The sequence below is a fragment of the Diadema antillarum genome, unplaced genomic scaffold (genome assembly GCF_040938485.1).
Source record: "Diadema antillarum isolate AM-2024a unplaced genomic scaffold, OU_Dant_1.0 scf00000107, whole genome shotgun sequence".
NCBI classification, from domain to species: domain Eukaryota; kingdom Metazoa; phylum Echinodermata; class Echinoidea; order Diadematoida; family Diadematidae; genus Diadema; species Diadema antillarum.
The window spans coordinates 2,831,614-2,851,998 of record NW_027270996.1 but is presented as its reverse complement, the minus strand read 5'-3'; the positions used below and the strand labels follow the sequence as shown (position 1 = coordinate 2,851,998).

Sequence of the window (20,385 nt, the reverse complement as noted above, 5' to 3'; positions counted from 1 at the left end):
GCTAAATCTAAAAAGCTCTTCATTATTGTTGTTGCTATGGTGCTTTACATCCTGTTTTTTGTCCCATTCATTGCACAGCTAGCATGGCTTGGTAAGATTCAAGTGCTTGAATAGACCCATTACCTCGGAGTCTCATTTCTCAGTACCACTTTTCCAGAGTGTGTGCTTTCTTTCCAATATCTATAAAGGTTAAGAGAGTCGATTTCAATTGAGTCTGACATCATTTTAAAGCTTAGTCTGCTCTTTCAAAACCTGACCTTGACTAAAAATCCATGTCTGGCGACCTTTTATGGGTGTTGTGATTCAGGGTCACAAATGGTCTTCACATACAATTACTGTCTTTCTACAATAGTGAAGTTATGCATTTGACAGTATTATTCTCCTGTCTATAATGTATAGGACTTGGATATATATATATTGCATGAGCTTAACATCTTCCCCACAGATCTTTAAAAAAGCTTGCATAGGACAGTCACTTCTCACAGGACTGCACAGTGCCATAGAACGACATAACACACTTGTAATGTTATTCATAAATGACTTCTTCAGTAGGAAAGAACAAGATCAGTTGTGGCTTGTTTATACTACAATATCACTACGTGTCACAAACTTGTAAATAGTGAGGAAACATTGTAGAACAGTACAATATCATTATTGTTGTTGTCCTTTGTAAGAACTCTTTCTCTTTTACTGGAACGTTTTCCTTGAAGCTTTTACGACTAACTACTGATATCATGTAAAATGCAAACTGGCAGTATTTCACATAGCTACGAAGATAAATGCCTAAGTGTCTTTGGTTTCGTATTCAGTTTGTTTCTTGACGAAGCATCTTATGATTGCTCCTACAGATTCCTGTGCAGAAGGCCAAGTCAAGGTATACTGAGACTGCAAATCATACACTATGCTCTGTAGTTAACACTCACGTTTGTGTTTTAATGTGGACATCCTCTTTTGACCCGATTTAATCCTTTCTTCATGAATGAGACAGATATACTCAACTCACACACTAATCAATGTCTAGATAAATGACGACAAGCTTGATCATACTTGCTGTCAAGATGGATACTTGGATTCGTATCAATAAAGTAAAGGGTACTGAAATGCATTCAGCTTGTAAAATCAGGCACCATACAACTAATTAGGCTTTGCACCAGGAGTTATTTCATCCTAGTACTGCTTTTCACATGTCTCACAAGGCACCGTGCTTCAGCAATTTGGTAACAGACACCTAGTGATATGATGGAGACTAACAGAGACCTATATTATGACTGGTTGAAGCCAGCATCCACTTTAGGACATATCAAGGTTACGTTAACTCTTCTTCTCATCAGATTCGCCATCATCTTTGGACAACAACCTTTTATTCCAGCTGGAAGAAATTCCCAGAATCTGTTGCATTCTCAAGCTCACTGGACTATAAAGGTGTCGAAAGAAATGTTCAGCCACTGATATCCAACTCTGAATAACTTACACACTCCTCCCTAGACTGAGCAGACAAATCAAGTTCCTCTTTGTGGCAGACTTCACAGCCTTTTGAAGATCACAGGAGAGGAAGAGGAGGCCTCTACCCCAAAGAAAAATTGACTAAGCACTGCTGTCTTGTGTTCTGAAATAAATCTGATGTGTCCTGGATATGAAACACAAAGACCCAAATTCACGAAGGTGGTACAAATGAAACCATGGTTTAAACCATGGACAAAGACCATGGAGCGCCAAGTGTCGCACGGAATATTTCGTTACGAAATTGGTCGTTTCGTCGACAAAATGACCGTTTCGTTAACGAAAATATCATTTCGTGGACGAAATGTTCATTTAGCTACAAAATGTTGTCATTTCGTGACAAAATAATCATTTCATCGATAAAATAACTGATTTCGTAACGAAATGTTCCATGCGACACTCGGCGCTCCATGGTTTTTGTCCATGATTTAAATCATGATTTCATTTGTACCACCTACATGAATTCGGGCCAAAGGGTGCAGTCAGCATCCTAACACAGTAAGAGAGGCAGAAGTGAGCAGAGTTCACATCCTCTGGCTTGACCCACATAACAGGTGCACTTTAATCAGCTAATAACACTGGATCATACAATGGTTGCTGTAAAGAGACAAGACCATGGGAATTGTCACACAATCATTACTGATTATCAATATAAAGGAGGTGTACAATGGCAGTGAAACTATAATCTTAATGAATAGAAAGTGTCAAAAATATATGGTGATATAAAGATGCATGGGTAAATATTAAAGGTTCCTATGTTAAAAATTATACAAATTATGTTTTGGGTCCATTGTTAATCAAATAAAAATCCCTTAGTAAAATCATAATTACCTTGACAAAAGGTTTCTCAACATATCGAGGTACAAACCAAAGAAATATGCAGTTTGGACTTACAAAATCACCTTGCTATGAAAGGGTTTTGTGATATCAGACCTCTTTATAACGAGGTTCCACTACAATTGAATATATAGGCGATGTGCGTGGTGAGAAAACGGTGCGGTGGCTTCAAAGTGCTTGACCTATGAGATTTATCCAGACACGGGAAATGGGATGATGCATTGCAAATGGTATCTAGTACGCAGCAGCTGCTTTGACGTAAATTGCATGTTCCTGATCATCATCAGACACGGTGCGGTAGAAACAAAGAGAAAGGGTTTGCTTCTTTCTTGCCTAGCGGGGAACATGCCAAATCCTATCTGACTGAATCATGCTCATCATGTAGTCCCATACATACCTATCTGTGTGTGTGTGCACATTGATTTCAGCAAATACATGAATAAGGAAAGATACTCAACATGGATAAGTCATGTTCAGCAAATTGGGTAACTAGATCCCGGTTAAGGCTTCCTCACAACTCCCAAGGAATGGTCCATCATACATCATTTGTGATCCAAATGTACGGGAAACATCGACGACAGCGAGGAAATGACATTTTGCGAAGAAGTCGTTTGCAATCACGTTTCTGAAGTGCCTTTCCCCTGTGTGTCAACAGTTGCTGGGTGTTCACACACACAAAAAGACGAATCTCCTCATCGACTGTCGATTTCAAAGAACGCTGCATACAACAGCTTCACAAAAAAAACATGGCCTGTCAATGGGACACGTACATGTAGCTCTTGGTACACTTACATGCACAAATGCTTCATCTGTGTATGGACACACCATGACTGCAGCGAATGCAAAGGCCACCAAAGCAACACCTTCTATATATCGTCCTGGAGAGGTCACTCACACTGTCCAGATTGACAAAAACGCATCCAGCATCAAACTCAACTCCACTGGAAAACAAACTCCGTGCCTGCCGGTACGCCTGGCCAAAAGTGATGTCAGATATGTGCTTTTGGAGGAAAATGATTCAACTTCGTCTGCTCGTAAGAACCTTCTTCGACCCTGATGGAGGCCAACACGGCAAAGCTGTTTAAAGGGATGGTATAGTTTTGGCTGAGATGGGGATTCAGATTTTAACGTTTTGCGAGATAACTAGAAACCACTTAGAAGAAATATTAAAGAGCATACAATTCTAAGAGGAAGTTTATTTGATGAAAATTGGATGAGAAATGGCTGAGATATCCAGAAACAAAGAGGTCCTAATGAAAGGTGGGACACACATTTGATTTAATTTATTTTATTTCCATTCTAAAAACTCTTCATCAAATAAATTTTTCATTCCTTTTAGAATTGTATGCTTTTTGTAATATTTCATATAAGTGGTGTCTAATTATCTCATAAAAAGTTAAAGCTGAAACCCCATCTCAATGAAAACTATACCATCCTTTAAAGGACAAGTTCACCTTCATATACATAAGGATTGATAGAATGCAGCAATATTAGTAGAATACATCAGTGAAAGTTTGACGAAAATCGGACAATCCGTTCAAAAGTTATGAATTTTTTGAGTATCTGCGCAGTCACTCCTGGATGAGAAGACTACTATAGTGTATGATGTCATATGCGTACAACGTTATAAGGAAAATAAAAAGAGAATTTCACCAAACTTTACTTTTTGAATAAAGTGCACATTTCTTCGACTTGTTGCTGACAAATGTTAAGAGTAATATTATTCCGCCCTGGCTTCTGAAAGAGAGAAGTCAAGTGTTCTTTTGTTACGCGAGAAAAATGGAAATATGTTGAATTTTCTTTATTCTTTCTTTATATCGTTGTACACATGTGACATCACAAGCTATAGTAGTCTTTTCATCCAGCCATGACTGAGCAGAAACTTCAAAAATTCATAACTTTTTAATGGATTGTCCGATTTTACTCAAACTCTCACTGATGTGTTCTACTAATATTGCTGCATTCACTCAACCCACATGTCTATGAAGGTCAACATGTCCTTTAACCCGTTGAGAATGAGTCCCGAGTATACTCGGGCAGGTGTCTATGGGAAATGCATGTTGTAGCAAAATCAGTCCATCCTGAACGGGTTAATGATGCAGAGACTAGTCAAGCAACCAGTGAATCCCTAATTGGTATAAACCAGAGCTGTTTTTAAATTCAAAACTCATACCAAACATTTATTGTTTCTTTGTTTTTAATCTTACAGGAATGCACATTAGTACTCTCTCCAGACATTCTGTGTCTCCTCAATGCAATGCAGGGTAATGTGCGGCTATGAGAAAGAGAAATGCCAAGAATCACAGTGAAAATATTTCAAGCATATAATTTGCTGGGTTAAACTTTTGACATCTCAGTTGCACCAACGAAAACTCAGAATTAAAATATCCTCTGAAGCGGCACTGGCCTACATGCAGCATAAATCAAAACATTCACAACACCCATTTTAGCCTACTAAAAAAAACAAAAAAGAAAAGAAAACAAAAAGAGGCAAAGTGCCCTAAAAAAATTTCTTTCATTTAGAAGTTGGTGTGGACGGTATGGTATGGTGTGATACTCGTATGAATTTGCCACTTTAAAAAAAAAAATTAAGTTTTGCAAGTACCCCTGATACTATCCACAGTCCAGCAACAAGAACAGTAAACTGTCATCATTGTTGTGGTACAATGTATTGAAATATGTTGCGAGCCACATGGAGATGCTGTACCATCTATCACTGGGCGCAGACGGCTCATGCTGAGACAATCCTGTCCTTTGCTGGCGCCTCCACACACTTTATTACACAAAGCTTCCGAATCCAAGTCTGACATGGTCAGAGATAACAGTCTACGAACTTTGACCTCGACTCTTTTGCAGACTCTAAACCATGATGACCCTTGGACAGTGACCCTTGTGTTGTTCATGTTGTTTTCCTTCCACGGGTCACGAGTATTGGTAGGGGAGGGGGTGGTCATTCCCCAGTCTATACCCGGTCTAGCGTTCTTCAACAAACAGGGTCTCCTGTGGGCAAAGTCCTAGCTGCTGTAGTGTCTGCTGTCCGTCCAGGGTGGTGAGCTGTGGAAGATATGAAACATTGCAAAGCCAGTCATGAAAGGGGTGTAATCTTATTTAGTCTTAGAGCAAAAAGAAAAATTGTAGTGATGAGGAGGGGATCTAGTGTACAACCAAAGACCGTGGGGGGGGGGGGGGGGGGGTCTCACTCTCACCTGAATATTTCAAGTTCACCTTCCACACATTCTTGAAGACTATTTATACATAAGAACAACATAGCAAACTTGGGGAGTTTTGAGGGATCTCGAGGAGGGCATGGTGTCAATATACATGTTCTATCACATTTGTATTAATAATACTTGTCAAATTTGCACAAACTTTGACAATGTGTTTTCAAAAATAAGATTGTGAAAATTTGCCCCCAATTTGGTCTCAGCCCCATGGGGGCCACCCCTGAATCTGCCATAAACAAACTTGAAAGTACACTCTCACTAATGAACATTGCATTTACTGAGAGACAGAAGATTTAACCAAGATTCTCTAATTTGGGGGTTCTTGGCCCCCTAGGATGGGGCCCTCAGGTGGGGCATCATGCCCCTAGGTGCAAATTTATATTCCAGCATACCTAGCAATATTAATGGCCAATATTTGGTGAAAATTTGACCATTTCCTTTCGAGAAGATGATGAAAATGTTAAAACTGGGCCTTTAAGATGGTCTCAACCAGGCAAATGGATGCAATTTGATCAAATTTGTGACTTTGTTAGCCATTTATATCACACCACCAGATTGAAGGTTTTGGGCCCTGTTTCATAAAGCTGTTCAAAAAGTTACGAATGACTTACAAGAGACTGGTGATCAGTTCATGTGGTGAATTATTGAAATTCTAGTAAGTATAGCACATCACAACTGATCACCAGTCGCTCGTAAGTTGTTCGTAACTTTACGAACAGCTTTATGAAACACCCCCCCTGGTGTACAAACTTAGGAGAAAACTGATATTTTTGAACCATTTTAAATTCATCATTCTTTTTGGTACAGCCAAAAAGTGTGTGGTTATAAGCATTCTCCTAGGATCAGTGAAATCCGCATCATCATCATCATCATCATACATGAGCAACTTGGAGAGGAACTCACGTCTCTCTTGGGCCACGTGGTGAGCACCTTGTGGGCGTCGGAGTGGAAACCCTTTGAGCCCAGGAAGACCAGCAGCATCTGCAGCTTCTCCGCGGCCAGGAACCGCCGCGTCACCGTCTCGCCCGAGGGCAGCCGCATGCGCAGGGTGCTCACCGCCTGGCTCGTCCCCTCCTCCGGCTCCTCCACCAGCTGCCGCTCCAGAGATAACCGGATGGCCTGGGAGGTTGCCATGACAACCACACAAACAAGGAGAGAGTGGGTGGTGATGCATGATCGTTAATAGGCGACGATTAGTTACACTTCAGAGTGTGACATTGGCGAGGTATGCAGAGCAAGCCTTGACAGTTATCATTAAAGGACAAGTCCACCTTCATATACATAAGGATTGAGAGAATGCAGCAATATTAGTACAACACATCAGTGAAAGTTTGAGCAAAATTGGACAATCCGTTCAAAAGTTACGAATATTTTAAGTATCTGCGCAGTCACTGCAGGAAGAGAAGACTACTGCAGTGTATGATGTCACATGCGTACAACTATATAAAGGAAAATAAAAAGAGAATTTCACAAAACTTTTCTTTTTGAATAAAGTGCACATTTCTTCGACTTGCTACTGACGTATGTTAAGGGTAATATCATTCCCCCTGCCTTCTGAAAGAGAGATGTCGAGTGTTCTTTTGTTATGCGAGAAAAATGGAAATATGTTGAATTTTCTTTATTCTTTCTTTATATCGTTGTACTCATGTGACATCATAAGCTATAGTAGTCTTTTCATCCAGCCGTTACTGAGCAGAAACTTCAAAAATTCATAACTTTTTAACGGATTGTCCGATTTTGCTCAAACTCTCACTGATGTGTTCTACTAATATTGCTGCATTCACTCAACCCACATGTCTATGAAGGTGAACTTGTCCTTTAACGTAGTACAGTGGAATCCCGGTATAACGAAGTCTTCGGGACTGGCAGTTTTCTTTCGTTATATCAAAATTTCACTATAACCGAACAAATAAACATTAAAAGAGATAGGTAGGATAATGTTGCAACCTGAACTTTTATTTTGTCGTAACCGGAATGTCATTTTAACCATGTTCGTTATAACAGGAGTGCATTGTACTCTAAAACCAGAAATTTTCAGGTACATGAAACTTTTGTGAATATTGCACGGAGCCACAATTCGCAAAAGTAAAATGCATGCGAAAGTGTTTGTCTACAAAATACATTGTATGCCAGTAGCAATTTGCAAAAGTTTCACACCGCAAGGCCTTCAGCGCCAATGTGCAAAAGTCTCATGCATGAATAATTCTGGTTTTATAAGACGTTACAATCATTTAGATGATCATCAAGGCTTATCTGCATATTTCATCATCATGCAATTAGCTCCAGGTAGGTAAGGAAGTTAGCAACAGTAGACAAACATTCCATCATGACTAATTTACCAGTCAGTTCCAGCATTGAACACTTCTATAAACCTGTTACCTCTTGGGACAGAAATATTTCCCACACAGTTTATACCAACTTCCTGTGCACAAGTTCAATGGTCCTAATGTAAAAAGAACATATCACATCACACAGACCATCACTAATTACACAATTTCTGAAAAAACAACAACAAAAAAGAAGTTTTTTTCAAGTTTCCACTGAAGACTGTTAGATTAATTATCCAGGAAGTCTTCTCACATACGAAATTAATTTCTTCATATTATCGTATGCACCTACCATCCATACAGACCTAAATGTACGGAAAAAAAAAAAACAGGAGCAAAATAAATGACATTATGGTCACATGACCTGGAGAGATGTTAAAAGATTTCCAGAAAATATCATCATAGCTTGACATTCAAACAATTACTACCTTCTCGAGCTTTGCTCTGATTCTGCTGAAAGTTTCAATAATCTGTTCCTATATCAAATTCTATACTGTAAAACAAGGAATTTTCGTGTGCATTTTAATTTCGCGAATTTCGCGAGCGCCAAAATTCGCGAAATTAATATGCACGCGAAAGTTTTTGTCTACACTACATGCATTGAACACCAGTGGCAATTCACGAGAATTTCATGCCACGAAAAGGGCTGTCGGCTCCAATTCGCGAAAATTTCATGCCGCGAATATATCATGTTTTACAGTATGTGAAACGAAGACCCCCCCCAAAAAAAAAAAAAACAACAACAACAACAAAACTTTCTTTCAGAAAAGTTTCTGTAACGATTGGTGTAAAAAAAAAAAAATCTCTCTGATGAATGTGATAAAGCAGCAAATGACTGCAAGAATCACACTCAGACCAGGGTCCCGTTTCATAAAACTTGTTATCAGTGACAACTGCCACATTTCTATGACAAGTTTGCTCTTAGCCAATCAGATGCAAGGATTTCAGTAGCTTAAAACAACAATGGCAACTTGTCACTGTTAACGAGTTTTATAAAATGGGGCCCAGAACTGGTGATCCATCTTGCCACCAGTAAATAGGTGGGATTAAAAAAAAAATAGAAGGTATGAACTCTGTACCTCCTCTTCTGCCTTCTTCATCTCTTCTTCCTTCTGTTCCCTCATGATCCTCTCTCCTTCTTCTCTCTCTTGTCTCTCCTTCTCCTCTTGCTGGAATGAGACAAAAGTAGACCAAATAAATCACAGTTAACTTCAGAACTTTTTGTCATTTACCGCACAAAGATACTGTATGGTGCACAGAAATATTGCATGGAGTTAACTGTATTGCCCTGCACAGATATTGCCTGACACATTAAAGATATTGCATGGGGTCAACAATATTGTCTGGCACAGATATTGCCAAAACTAGTAAAGATATTGCATGGTATTGGTGACATTGCCTGACACAGAAAAATTATTGCCTAGCACACAAAGATTGTTGTTTGGAGTCAACAATATTGCCTGACACACAGAAGATATTGCCCGACTCACAAATACACTGCTTGGAGTAATAACATTGCCTGAAGAACAAAACTATTGCCTGGTGCAAAAAGATATTGCCCATGCACAATGACATTGCCAGGGACACTTGCAGCAGCAGTACTGCAAAACTACTACAAAATTTGTAAAGAAATGCAAAAGGTAGTAAAATTCAGCCATTGCAGACATTGCTTATGGCGAGGGGGAAAAGAGAGAGTCCCATCTCAAGACTCCGCATTTGAAGTTAAAAAGCCAGAAACCAATCCACAGGAATATCTCCGAGCGTAAAGCAGAGCATTAACAGAGTGCATGTATAATATATAATAGGTTTATAACCAAATATTTTACTATCACATCTCAGAGCACCAGTACAGTTTTGAAAACCATCAAAAAATGTGTAGGACAACAGCACCCCTCATATTTTACCATACCATGATAAATTGCATCGAACGATGTGTGACTGCATCAATGTGTGAGCACATCTAATTGATCATTTTCATCATTCACAGCATTCAATGGTGCACATCTTTCTAATCTTAGACAGACTACATATGCTCTGATGGTTGATGTTAATAACCAAATGAATACAGAAAGCCAACATGCAACATTAGATAACACCAAAAGTGTTAATAACAACCAGGCACTTTGAGAGCTCCATTTATCAGCGATCAATCTTAGCCCAGCACTGTAGATGAAGCAAGCATTTCAATGAAGTGGGAATTTCCCTGGTATTTACCTTAGCCCTGTCTGCTATTAATGATTCTTGGTAGGCAAAGTCTTGCTCCATTTTCAACATTTCAGCTTTTCTCCTCTCCTCCTGAAGAACAAAGAATAAAAACAAACTGTCACATTTAGTATACACATCAACAGTGAGGGTTGAGTATGTTTTTCACCCCTACATAATCACAAGACCAACATGAATTCACACTACAACAGTGGTGTCATTGATGATCTATGAGGGCGCCATTCAGCTGGACACCCATCCTCAAAAATGATTTTCATCAGGCTAATTAAACTCGGATATTTTGTTTGTTTGTTTGCGTGTTTGTCTGTTTGATTGTTTTTCTCAAAAAGTATAACACCCACATGATGAGATCTAGGTAATGAGCTAGATAGAGGACAGAGCCAGTGCCAGAGAGAGAGAAAAAAAAAAAATGCTTGGAAGCAACGATCTTGCACTACATACCTCATATCAGAATGTCTGCATCTGATTGGTCAATGGACAGTCTCTAAACTCGACTCTCAGATTCTGTGCAAGACCATAGGACTACAAAACGAAAACCTACTTGTATATACATTGTACCTCTCTAAAAGGGGGTAATTGTCCATCTTGCATTTTGATAATTCTCAATCTTTCAGCAATACCTTTGTAGTTACCCTAGCCTTTTGCAAAGCCCTTCCATGCTGTTGTCAGCACCTCCAGTTGCAAGTGAAGTCAGCTTAACAGCCCAACATGAGCTGGTAAGCATGAGAGCCTTCGAAATAATTCCTATGCATGTGTAATGATTATTCACGAGCAAGTAGACAGCTTGACAGGTGCACCATGCCCTTGAAATAATTCAGCACCTAATTATTCAAGTAGTCATTTCGACCAATGGAAATGCACGACTTGCCCATCAGCTCTTGGTGCAAAATGCACCATGCATACAAAGCTTCTTCAAACATAGCTCTGCCGATTGCTTTGCTCTATCAATCACTGGTTGGAAAAGGCCCATGATGAAAGGCTGAAGTTGAGATATTCAATATACTGGCTACTATAAGATCACTGGGAATGAGTACAAATTGTTGAACCAGAGACTGATTTTAGTATGCCATACCAACCAAGTTCAGCATGGGTCAAAGGTCATGACATGCACATGAGAGTCACTATGGGTCAAAGGTCATGACATGCACATGAGAGTCACCATGGGTGAAAGACAGCAAGTCCTTTTCTTTTTTTTAAACACAAAATAACAAATACTGTTTACTGTAATTTACTGTGGGAGGGAATGTGACATAAAGAGACAGTCTCCAGCATGCGATGATGCTGGCATGGGTCAAAGGTTATGGCACGCAAGTAAGAATCACTACAAACATCGCATTCATAGTGACCTTTATTTTTACGTTCACAGGGAAACTTCTTTATAACGAGCTTGCTTACGAGGAGGTATCACTTGCAACGAGATGACTTAGCAGACTTGATTTTTCATTAATGTATTGGCAGCTGGTCTCTGTCAGTACGTTTATGAGGTATTGGTTATACGAAGGTCAAATTGGGACCGTGGTCCAGCTACCTCATTATAATGGGGCTTTCCCTGTACTCTGAATGCTTGCGGTCAGCCTGCCTTACCTCTTGGACCACTTCCACCTGTTGCTGCTGGCTGAAGACTTCCACGGCACTGATCATACTGGTCATCAGCTCATCTAGTGACAGGTTACCTAGGAGAAACACACAAACAGATAGACGATAGTAGATTACACATCATTTGGGGGATATAACAAGCAAAGACAAACTGAGAATCGACCAAGAGAGGGTAAATTCATGTACATGTAAGTTTATTTGCTCCTGTAATGCAGAAATTATTTCCAACTTTCTGTTAAGGCTTCCAAAAGCCTTGATACCTCGAGAGAGAAATAGCAAATAAGAATTACTTCATGGTGTGAAATTTTTCCCCAGCAGGATATCAGTGCAAATTGGAGAGCAAATATATCTGGCTTATGATTAGTATATCATATATAAATCTTTTTTCCTGCTAAAGGCGTAAACTGCGCACAAAAAGGTTGTCACTTTTACAGCAGGTTTGTACTTTAATATGCATCAGTTGGCTTTTGGCACACTTGTGTAGCATAGCTACATTGAGAAATCTCACCTTTCAAACACTGTCAGCCAGCACTGTCAAAACTTGCCCGATACAAATTTTGGTGTCCCCCACTTAATCTCATACACGTGGGACTGAAGGGAGTCAGACGTGCTGAGAACTCTCACCTTGTAATACTGAAAAGACTTCTGTGTTAAAGCGTATCCTCATGACTAGCAGGAGTAGCGGAAATTTATCCTGTTGCAAATTCTTCAGCGTCGCCGCGGTTACACTGCCGAATATCTTCGTGCACATCTGTAGTAATCTGCAGGAGTACATTTGCGACAAGGAGCCATTGGTAGTACTTCAGTATTAGACCTCAGCACTGGAGTATATGACATCATCATTATAAGGACAACAGAGGATGATCTGGCATATTCCTTTTATGTTTCACACAGTACTTGAACTGTGTAGGTCGGAATGAAAGTGTTGACTTTATGTTGTTTTTTTCCTCTTTCTTTTTTTTTTATTTTGGATGTCAAAAATCTTTTTAAAAAGATAAGACAATTTCACCCCTTCAAAGTGCACAGGATATATTCAGAATCAACAATCATATAAATACCTCATATCGCACTAACAACTAGCAAATATGGTTCAATTTACATAAACAAACAAATTAAACAGCATATGTATAAGAGGCATGCCATTTACATGACAACAAAAGAGAACTTATTAGAGCTCAACATTTTACTATAGTCATATCCAATGGGCCGAATGCATAAAACAAGCAATTGCTTGTAAGCAACTGCTTCAAGCACAAGCACAAGCTCGTCTAGCAAAAGGTCTAGCTCAAGCAATTACTTCAATCCATATACATAACCTTTTGTTTGTGCCCATACCTTTTGCTTGTCCCGCACAAGCAATTGCTTGCGTTTTCAACAAAAGGGACGTCACGCATGTGGGAACACAAGAACAAAGGCGAGTGTGACAGCATGTATTTGAAAGGGCGTGTGTGTGCGAAACATTTCCTGACATAGCAATAGAGCTATGAAATGGCACTCATAAATGCCCACACAGACGCACACACACGTACTGGCTGATTCCCATCACTGCTTAAAGAGATAGCCCGGGTCTGCCAGATCTCACGTGGAGAGAGGTCTCCTTGCTCTCCACCGAAGTCAGACATCCGACCGGTTTTTCATCACATTTTGCGTGCTGACCACTGGACATTCCCGTTGATGAAATGAAAAAGTTTCTTACACTGCTAAAGAGTAATTTCTTGTAGATTTATACGACTCCTGCACAAATGTGGTCTTTCATGTATAAATGTGAAAATGATACTTAAAAGGGAACATCCAAGTTAAGTAAAAAGCTCAAGTTCATATTACAGAGCTTGGAAAATCGTAAGCAATTGCTAGCAAGAACAAGCAAAAGGTATGTTTTATGCATACGTTTTTAAGCAAATGCTTGGTCTCTAAGCAACTGCTTGCGGGCAGCAAGCAATTGCTTGTGCTTGCTAGCAAAAGCTTCCACTCGCAAGCAATTGCTTGTTTTTATGCATACGGATTCGAGTAAAAGGCTAGCACAAGCAATTGCTAGCGTTTATGCATCCGGCCCGATGTGTCAAATTGAAATTACAAACAATGCATGACTTGTCCAGCAAAATGTCATAAGACATCAAACCCTGCCTGGCCCCAAATTTGAGAAAACACATATCGACAGACAAAGAGATAGCAGTCGCACTTTCCAACGACACAATCACGGATTATCCAGTCACCAGTTCTATGAACACACATACGCACACACATGCAGACAGGGCGTTCACCTCTCTCTGTTCTTTGGACTGGTGACATCCCACGCCCACGTGACAAAGTTCTGACTGAGGAACGAGACTATACTGTCAGAGCATAGCAGCTGGCTACAGAACACATTACTCTGCACACTCTTGTCGTGGTGGACGTACACAGCTAGTAGTCTTCTCTGTCAAGGAAGCAGCAGAAAAGATCATAGTTAGAGCAATCACTTCAAGGGATCGTATAGTTTCGGTTGAGACCTAACTTCAGGATTCTACCATTTTGGGGTGAGATAATGAGAAATCTCTCATGAAAAATGAAAAAGCATATAATTCTAAGAGGAATTCACCATTTATTTGAAGAAAATTGGTTTTGAAATGGCCAAGATACCCAAAACAGAACAATCAGAATAAAAGGTGGGACCCACCTTTTATTCTGATCACTTTGTTTCACTTTGTTTTTGGATGTCTCAGCCATTCTAAAACCGACTTTCATCAAATAAACTTTGAATTCCTCATAGAATGGTATGCTCTGTACTATTACACAAGTGGTTTCTTGATATCTTGCAAAAAGTTAAAAGCCCAATCCTTATCTCCACCAATACTATACCATCCCTTTAAAGGCCAGTCATGCATTATTTCAAAGTTGCACATGTTTTCAATTAGTACTGGATGCTTCCACGCATGCCCTCATTACAAGTGTTATTGATTTGTTTCATTCTACGACAAACTGACTTGGAGTGTCAGTAAAATAAGCAAGTTGCACTATGCGTATGAGTAGAAAAATGTCATGTGTAATAACAGATATGTTGGGGTTTTAATTCCACGAGATAAGCATCTGTGATATCATGATTCCTCATGCAATTATTACAAATGATGCTTGCCAGCACATCACCTGACAGCAAGCCTGGTATCAGGCAATATTAACAGAAAAAGTTTGCTAATACATTTGATGCAAAATAATGTTTCTCCAAGTGTTAATTGACAGACCATTCTGGTCATCTGGTCTACGCAATTTCATTTATTGCTTGACCATATTGATGAATTCTATAAATTTTTACTTTGGGCAAGCTTCTGAATTATGCTGCTTTGGAAATGAGCGAAGTGTCTAAACAACTGGGGAAAAAGAAAGGTCATTTGTACCAATGTGTCCATGACCTATGAACTGGCTAATACGGCCTTGAGATTGCAAAACAATGTATCTACGTCCAACCTCATTTCCAGTACATCGAGTTTGAAGTTTTTGCAAACCTAGAGCTGCTTTTCTGTTTTCGCAGAATACTTCATATCTTACCCTAGAAGGACCAACATTACCAGTAATACAGTGCATGCAAATTGATCTCATTTGACCGTTTATTTTCGGAATAATTTGCCTTTAATCAAAACATACATTGTTTTGCCAACTCAACATAACCACAGTATTGCCATTGATACGGCAAAGCAATGTAAGTCTCGATCACTGGCGCGTAAAGTGTATTACAATGTCAATATGCGTGCCCTTCTGCAGTCGCACGCGGCAAGCAGTCTATTACTGTTTAAACATGGAGATGGCGAAACAATGTATCGCATGTAGGAACATTGTTTTGCCAAGTCCATGCCTGTTGTGTTTTGAGAAGGGGCAAGCGTTTCACAGCTTACATTGTTTTGCCAGCAAAATTTGAACAATTTCTAAAGGGAGGGAGCGTCATATCTCAGTAACGGAATGGGTTCTGATTTAAAGATTTGGTCAAGAGTTAGATTACATTAAAACAAGCTGAAATATGTGACTACGTCAATTTTCATGAATTTTCGACATACACTGTTTTGCCATCTCAAGGCTGAATAGCATTCAGATGAGGTGTCAATGCAAAGCGCTGTTAACTCACATCTTTCGCCGACACACTGAATGCCTCCTTCATAGCCTCCTCTAGGGGACCCAAGTAGAAACTTGGATGAAAGTCGCCGTACCGCGCCGAGAACTCTTGCGAAAAGTGTATTAACGACTCTGTGACGTCTTCGAGGTCATCCGATACTAGAAGAGTGAAAAGCGAGAGAAAAAAGAGTGAAGATCTAATGATGTGCTGCATATAAAATGCCGTAAAACAAGAAACTTTATGTAAGTCGAAATTAGTTGAAAGGGATGATTTTCGCAATATTTTGATTTTCTTCTGCCTGGTGTGTTACCTTCCAGTACTAGCATAAGTTCCAGAGGACAAAATGTGACAAAGAAATGTTTGCACCTTTAATATATCATACTTACATGAGTCTTACTGCATGCAAAATACACATATCCATTCATTACTTTAAAGAGACTGTACAGTTCTGGTTGAGGTGAGGATTTAGCTTTTAACATTTTGCGAGATATTCAGAAACCACTCTATGAGATGTCAAAGAACATGCAATTCTAAGGGGAAGCAAATCGGTTTTGAAATGGCTGAGATATCCAAAAACAAGGTGAAACAAAGAGATCCTAATAAAAGGCGTGGCCTGTTGCCTTTTATTATTATCACTTTTTTTGATATCTCAGCCATTTGAAAACCAATTTTCATCAAATAAATGTTGAATCCTTTTTAAAATTACAGGCTCTTTCATATTTCATTTACAAGAGGATTCTCATTATCTCACATAGGAATGTTATAAACCTGAATCCTCACCTCAACCAGTACTGTACAGTCCCTTTAAAGCCACTATTTACCATTTGCAGGTGAAAAAACAAACAAACAAACAAACAAACTTTGGTGCTTCAAAAATGTCAGTTATGGATGGAAACAATCCAGTTACAGATGGAAACTATCAATGAAAAAAAATTAAAACAGTACAGTCAATGTTAAGTATTGTGTTGAGAATTAGTGATATCTCCTTATATTTGTGGCCTTATCGTGGAATTTTTTATTGTAGGATGTTTTGTGATACAACTGAACTATATACGTATGCATCAAATGCGATAACTCGAACATCTTTTTTCTTCTTTTTTTTTTAATCACTGCTCCCTTTGGTAAACAGAGGCTTCAAGATTAGCCAGGGACCATCATTGAGGGACAATATCACTTTGAATGTTGAGTGTGAGATTGATTGTGGCTCTGTACGGGTTTGTGGCTGCCATATATAGTCGAAAATGACACAAAATCGGTGGCCACTGTTCATATTAGACAGGTGATTGCTTAGACAGAAAGATCCGTCTGTCCGGAGGACTCTTTTATATTTTGCCATTAACGTTGTCCTCCGTAGACAGACGGAAGGTTGCAGTACCCATTGCTGTGTGGATGTTCTTAACCACTGTCTCTATGGAAAATTGGGTGAGGTACCTCACCCTTCTCGATTGCGTCTAATTCACGGCCCTAGGTCGGCAAATTTAAGCTTGTATGGTGAAATTATTTTTTGAAGAATACGTTACACTCACCAGATTAATGAATAATCCAATATTTTAGGAGAATTTTCAACGTAAAACACAGCCTGTCGCGTCGTCACATTCAAACTGCAGAAACATACACTATGAATCTATTAGCCAATCACATGCGAGGTAGTTTCTACGTGTTTGTTTTATTAAAACACGTACCTCGCATGTGATTGGCTTAGCAATTGTTACAGATTCAAAATGGCGACTTACTGCTCGCGAACGGCGATGTTGCGATATCGATAAAATTTCTGCATTATAACCGAGGTTATGTGAGTATTTCGATTGCAAAATGTGAGAAATTTATCCCAAATATTGCTGCATAATGTGTCATGTCATGTCATACTTGTTTGAATGTAAAAAAGCTGTCTGAAATTTGGTTTATCGTAACGTTTGATCTGTGCGCGACTGCTCCACACAGTAGCCGCAATCATTGACTTCGGTCTGTATACGGAGGGGATCCGTGAAGCCAGACGCAGTCTCCGCGGAACATTCCCCGACGGACAGATACAGACTGATCTTTCGGTCAAGTGGTTGCTATGCACTGGGTCTCTAACATGGCTTCTTTTTTTTGGGGGGGGGGGGAGGGGGTGGGATTTTGTGGTGGCCGTCATAGACAGATTACTGCTGGGGGAGGTTTCACTGTACTTACATAGGGGTTCAAATCTATGTGAGGCACTGTCGCTGCCAAACATTGCACTGTCGTCGAGGTCCATGATCTCGTGAGCGTCCTCAAATTCATCGCTATCGCTACTCTCGTTGCCGGCACTGGTCGCCGCCTGCATGCAAACATGAAAGATAGTTCAGCAGCATGAGTAATAAAATGAATCACGGGTAATACATTTGATATCTATCTCTCTCGTCCCCTTCTTTTCGAAAAATTAACCCATATCCGGCCACCTACGGGATATTCCGTAGTTCGTCCAAATGCCGCAGAGGCCACATACGGAATATCCTGTAGTGAATGAAATGACATATGAACGATGTCATTCCAAAGTTTTTTCACCTTCTAACCTTTGACAACATATCCCAGAATGCTTTGCAACACTGTGTGCGATAGATCAAGAAAGCTTTGTCAGTCGAACGCCTAAAAAATTGTAAAAATCATCAAAAAAATGTGTGTCTACATGGAATAACGCGACGTAACCACGAAGCGTCACTGGGTGCTATCAACAGCTGTACAGAGTGCTCGATTTTGGATTTTCTGCCGCAGTTTTTGCAGAGGTTTCAACACTTGCCGGGTGATGATGTGACTGTGATAACAGTCTGATATATACATCCACACGTATGTACGACTAAAATATAATACAATCGAAACTGAAATGCTGTAGATCTATCTATCGTGATGAGTTTCGCTTCAACCATGGACCCTATGGTCCATGCTTCAACAATTATTCACAAATTTACACAATTATTAACAAACATTATTCACACATTATACGATCAATTTCCCGTGCACTCGCAATGGCTTCATCGTCATAAACATAAACATAAACCTGCAATTATTGTATCAATGGTCATGACATTTATATGTCCAGAAAGCTGACACTCTCATCACTTTATTTGCGGTACTGGATGTGTAAAATAACACCATTTGCTATTCTTAATCCATGAATGAAAGCAAACAAACAAAATGATTTCGTAACTTTTGGATTACTGTACTTCACTTCTGCTGAGTAATGTGACTGCTCTGTGCACAGAATGGCAGCATATCATATATCATATTAAAGGGAATATTTTCCTCTTTCAAATGATATATAACTTGTCTATGTTTTGTTCAGTGCTTGCTAATGAAAAGCGATTGTTTGGAGGGTTGTCTGCTTGTCAGCATGTGTGTGCAAGCGATGCTGGGCCACTGTGGTGTTTGTTTACACAGGTGCGTTGGCCCGATATGGGTTAAGAAGGACTTATGCAATGTAAATGCATTTTTAATTGTGATAAGTGAAAATACCTTGATCATCACTTGCATGAAATGCACAATACATTTGCATATATGCCACACTATTAATATGATTATCAAAAGACATTGTATGGAAACGTGCTATACACTCAGTTTAAGGGAAGGTACACTCCTTTGTCTGTATTATTACACATATTAGTAATTCAGCAGTGATTGACAAATGAAGTTATTGGTAATCTTGGTAAGCTTTTTTGTGGTTGGATCTACGTATTCTGCAGAAAAATAGCAAAACAATTCTCATAAAATATATGGCACATATTCAGATATTCTTTTAGGCACAGAAGTGATGGTCAGGGCACTATAAATTAACACAAGTCAACAAGCATTGCATAGGTCCAATCACAACCTGTACCTTGAGCTCAAACACCTGCATGGGGAAGAGTCAGTCTGAACAATTTAACTGGGTGTGAGTCCATCTAACTCTGTCCAAGTCTTTGGGCCGAATGCATACAACTAGCAATTGCTTGCAAGTGATTGCTTGTGCTTGCTTGCAAAAACTTTTACTCGCAAGCAATTGCTTGTTTTTATGCATACAGATCCAAGTAAAATGCCAGCACAAGCAATTGCTAGCTTTTATGCATTCGGCCCATTGTCTGGTGAATGGTAATGTCATCCAGTTTTTCTCATTAGCTTTTCAAATCATTTTGCAGTGATATATCATGACATAGCAGCTTTGATGTTTTTGAACTACAGTTTGTAGGTTGATTTACATGGCATCCAGGGTGCTTGCTGATGCTAATTAGCATATATAAATACTAATTCTGCTGTAAAAAAGCAAATGCTCAGGTAGGTGCATAAATCATATGTTTTCTTACATATAATTTGTCTGATCAATTTCACCTACGGTAAAAACAAGTCAAACTTCAGAATTCCATAGCTTTTTAATCTTAGATCACCTTCAGAAGTGCGTGTATGTGTGTGTGTCTGATATTACTCTACACACTAATCATAATACCAAAATCAGTTTGACCATTGACGTGGACCTGAACTGTAACTTTGCAAATATTAATTCAATTAGCAAAAGTTGAGCGAATAGAAACAAGGAACACTCTATGGCAGTACCAGTATACAGCATATACAGATATGGACTGTTTTTGGGAGCACTGTTAATGTTATT

At 39.3% G+C, this 20,385-nt stretch overlaps 1 protein-coding gene across 1 annotated transcript in view; it reads right to left on the bottom strand.

Annotated features, from left to right (window-relative positions):
* Positions 1–5,310: 5,310 nt before the first annotated feature.
* LOC139719238 (FAS-associated factor 1-like) overlaps positions 5,311–20,385 on the bottom strand; it is a 41,761-nt gene continuing 26,686 nt past the window's right edge. Inside the window, exons 8-16 of the mRNA XM_071630667.1 lie at positions 17,961–18,087; positions 15,801–15,946; positions 13,969–14,123; positions 12,332–12,468; positions 11,696–11,784; positions 10,103–10,183; positions 8,968–9,057; positions 6,465–6,680; positions 5,311–5,391 (exon numbers count right to left, since the gene is read on the bottom strand). Of these exons, the coding sequence (XP_071486768.1) occupies positions 5,311–5,391; positions 6,465–6,680; positions 8,968–9,057; positions 10,103–10,183; positions 11,696–11,784; positions 12,332–12,468; positions 13,969–14,123; positions 15,801–15,946; positions 17,961–18,087 (1,122 nt within the window). The remainder of the gene's footprint in view (positions 5,392–6,464; positions 6,681–8,967; positions 9,058–10,102; positions 10,184–11,695; positions 11,785–12,331; positions 12,469–13,968; positions 14,124–15,800; positions 15,947–17,960; positions 18,088–20,385) is intronic.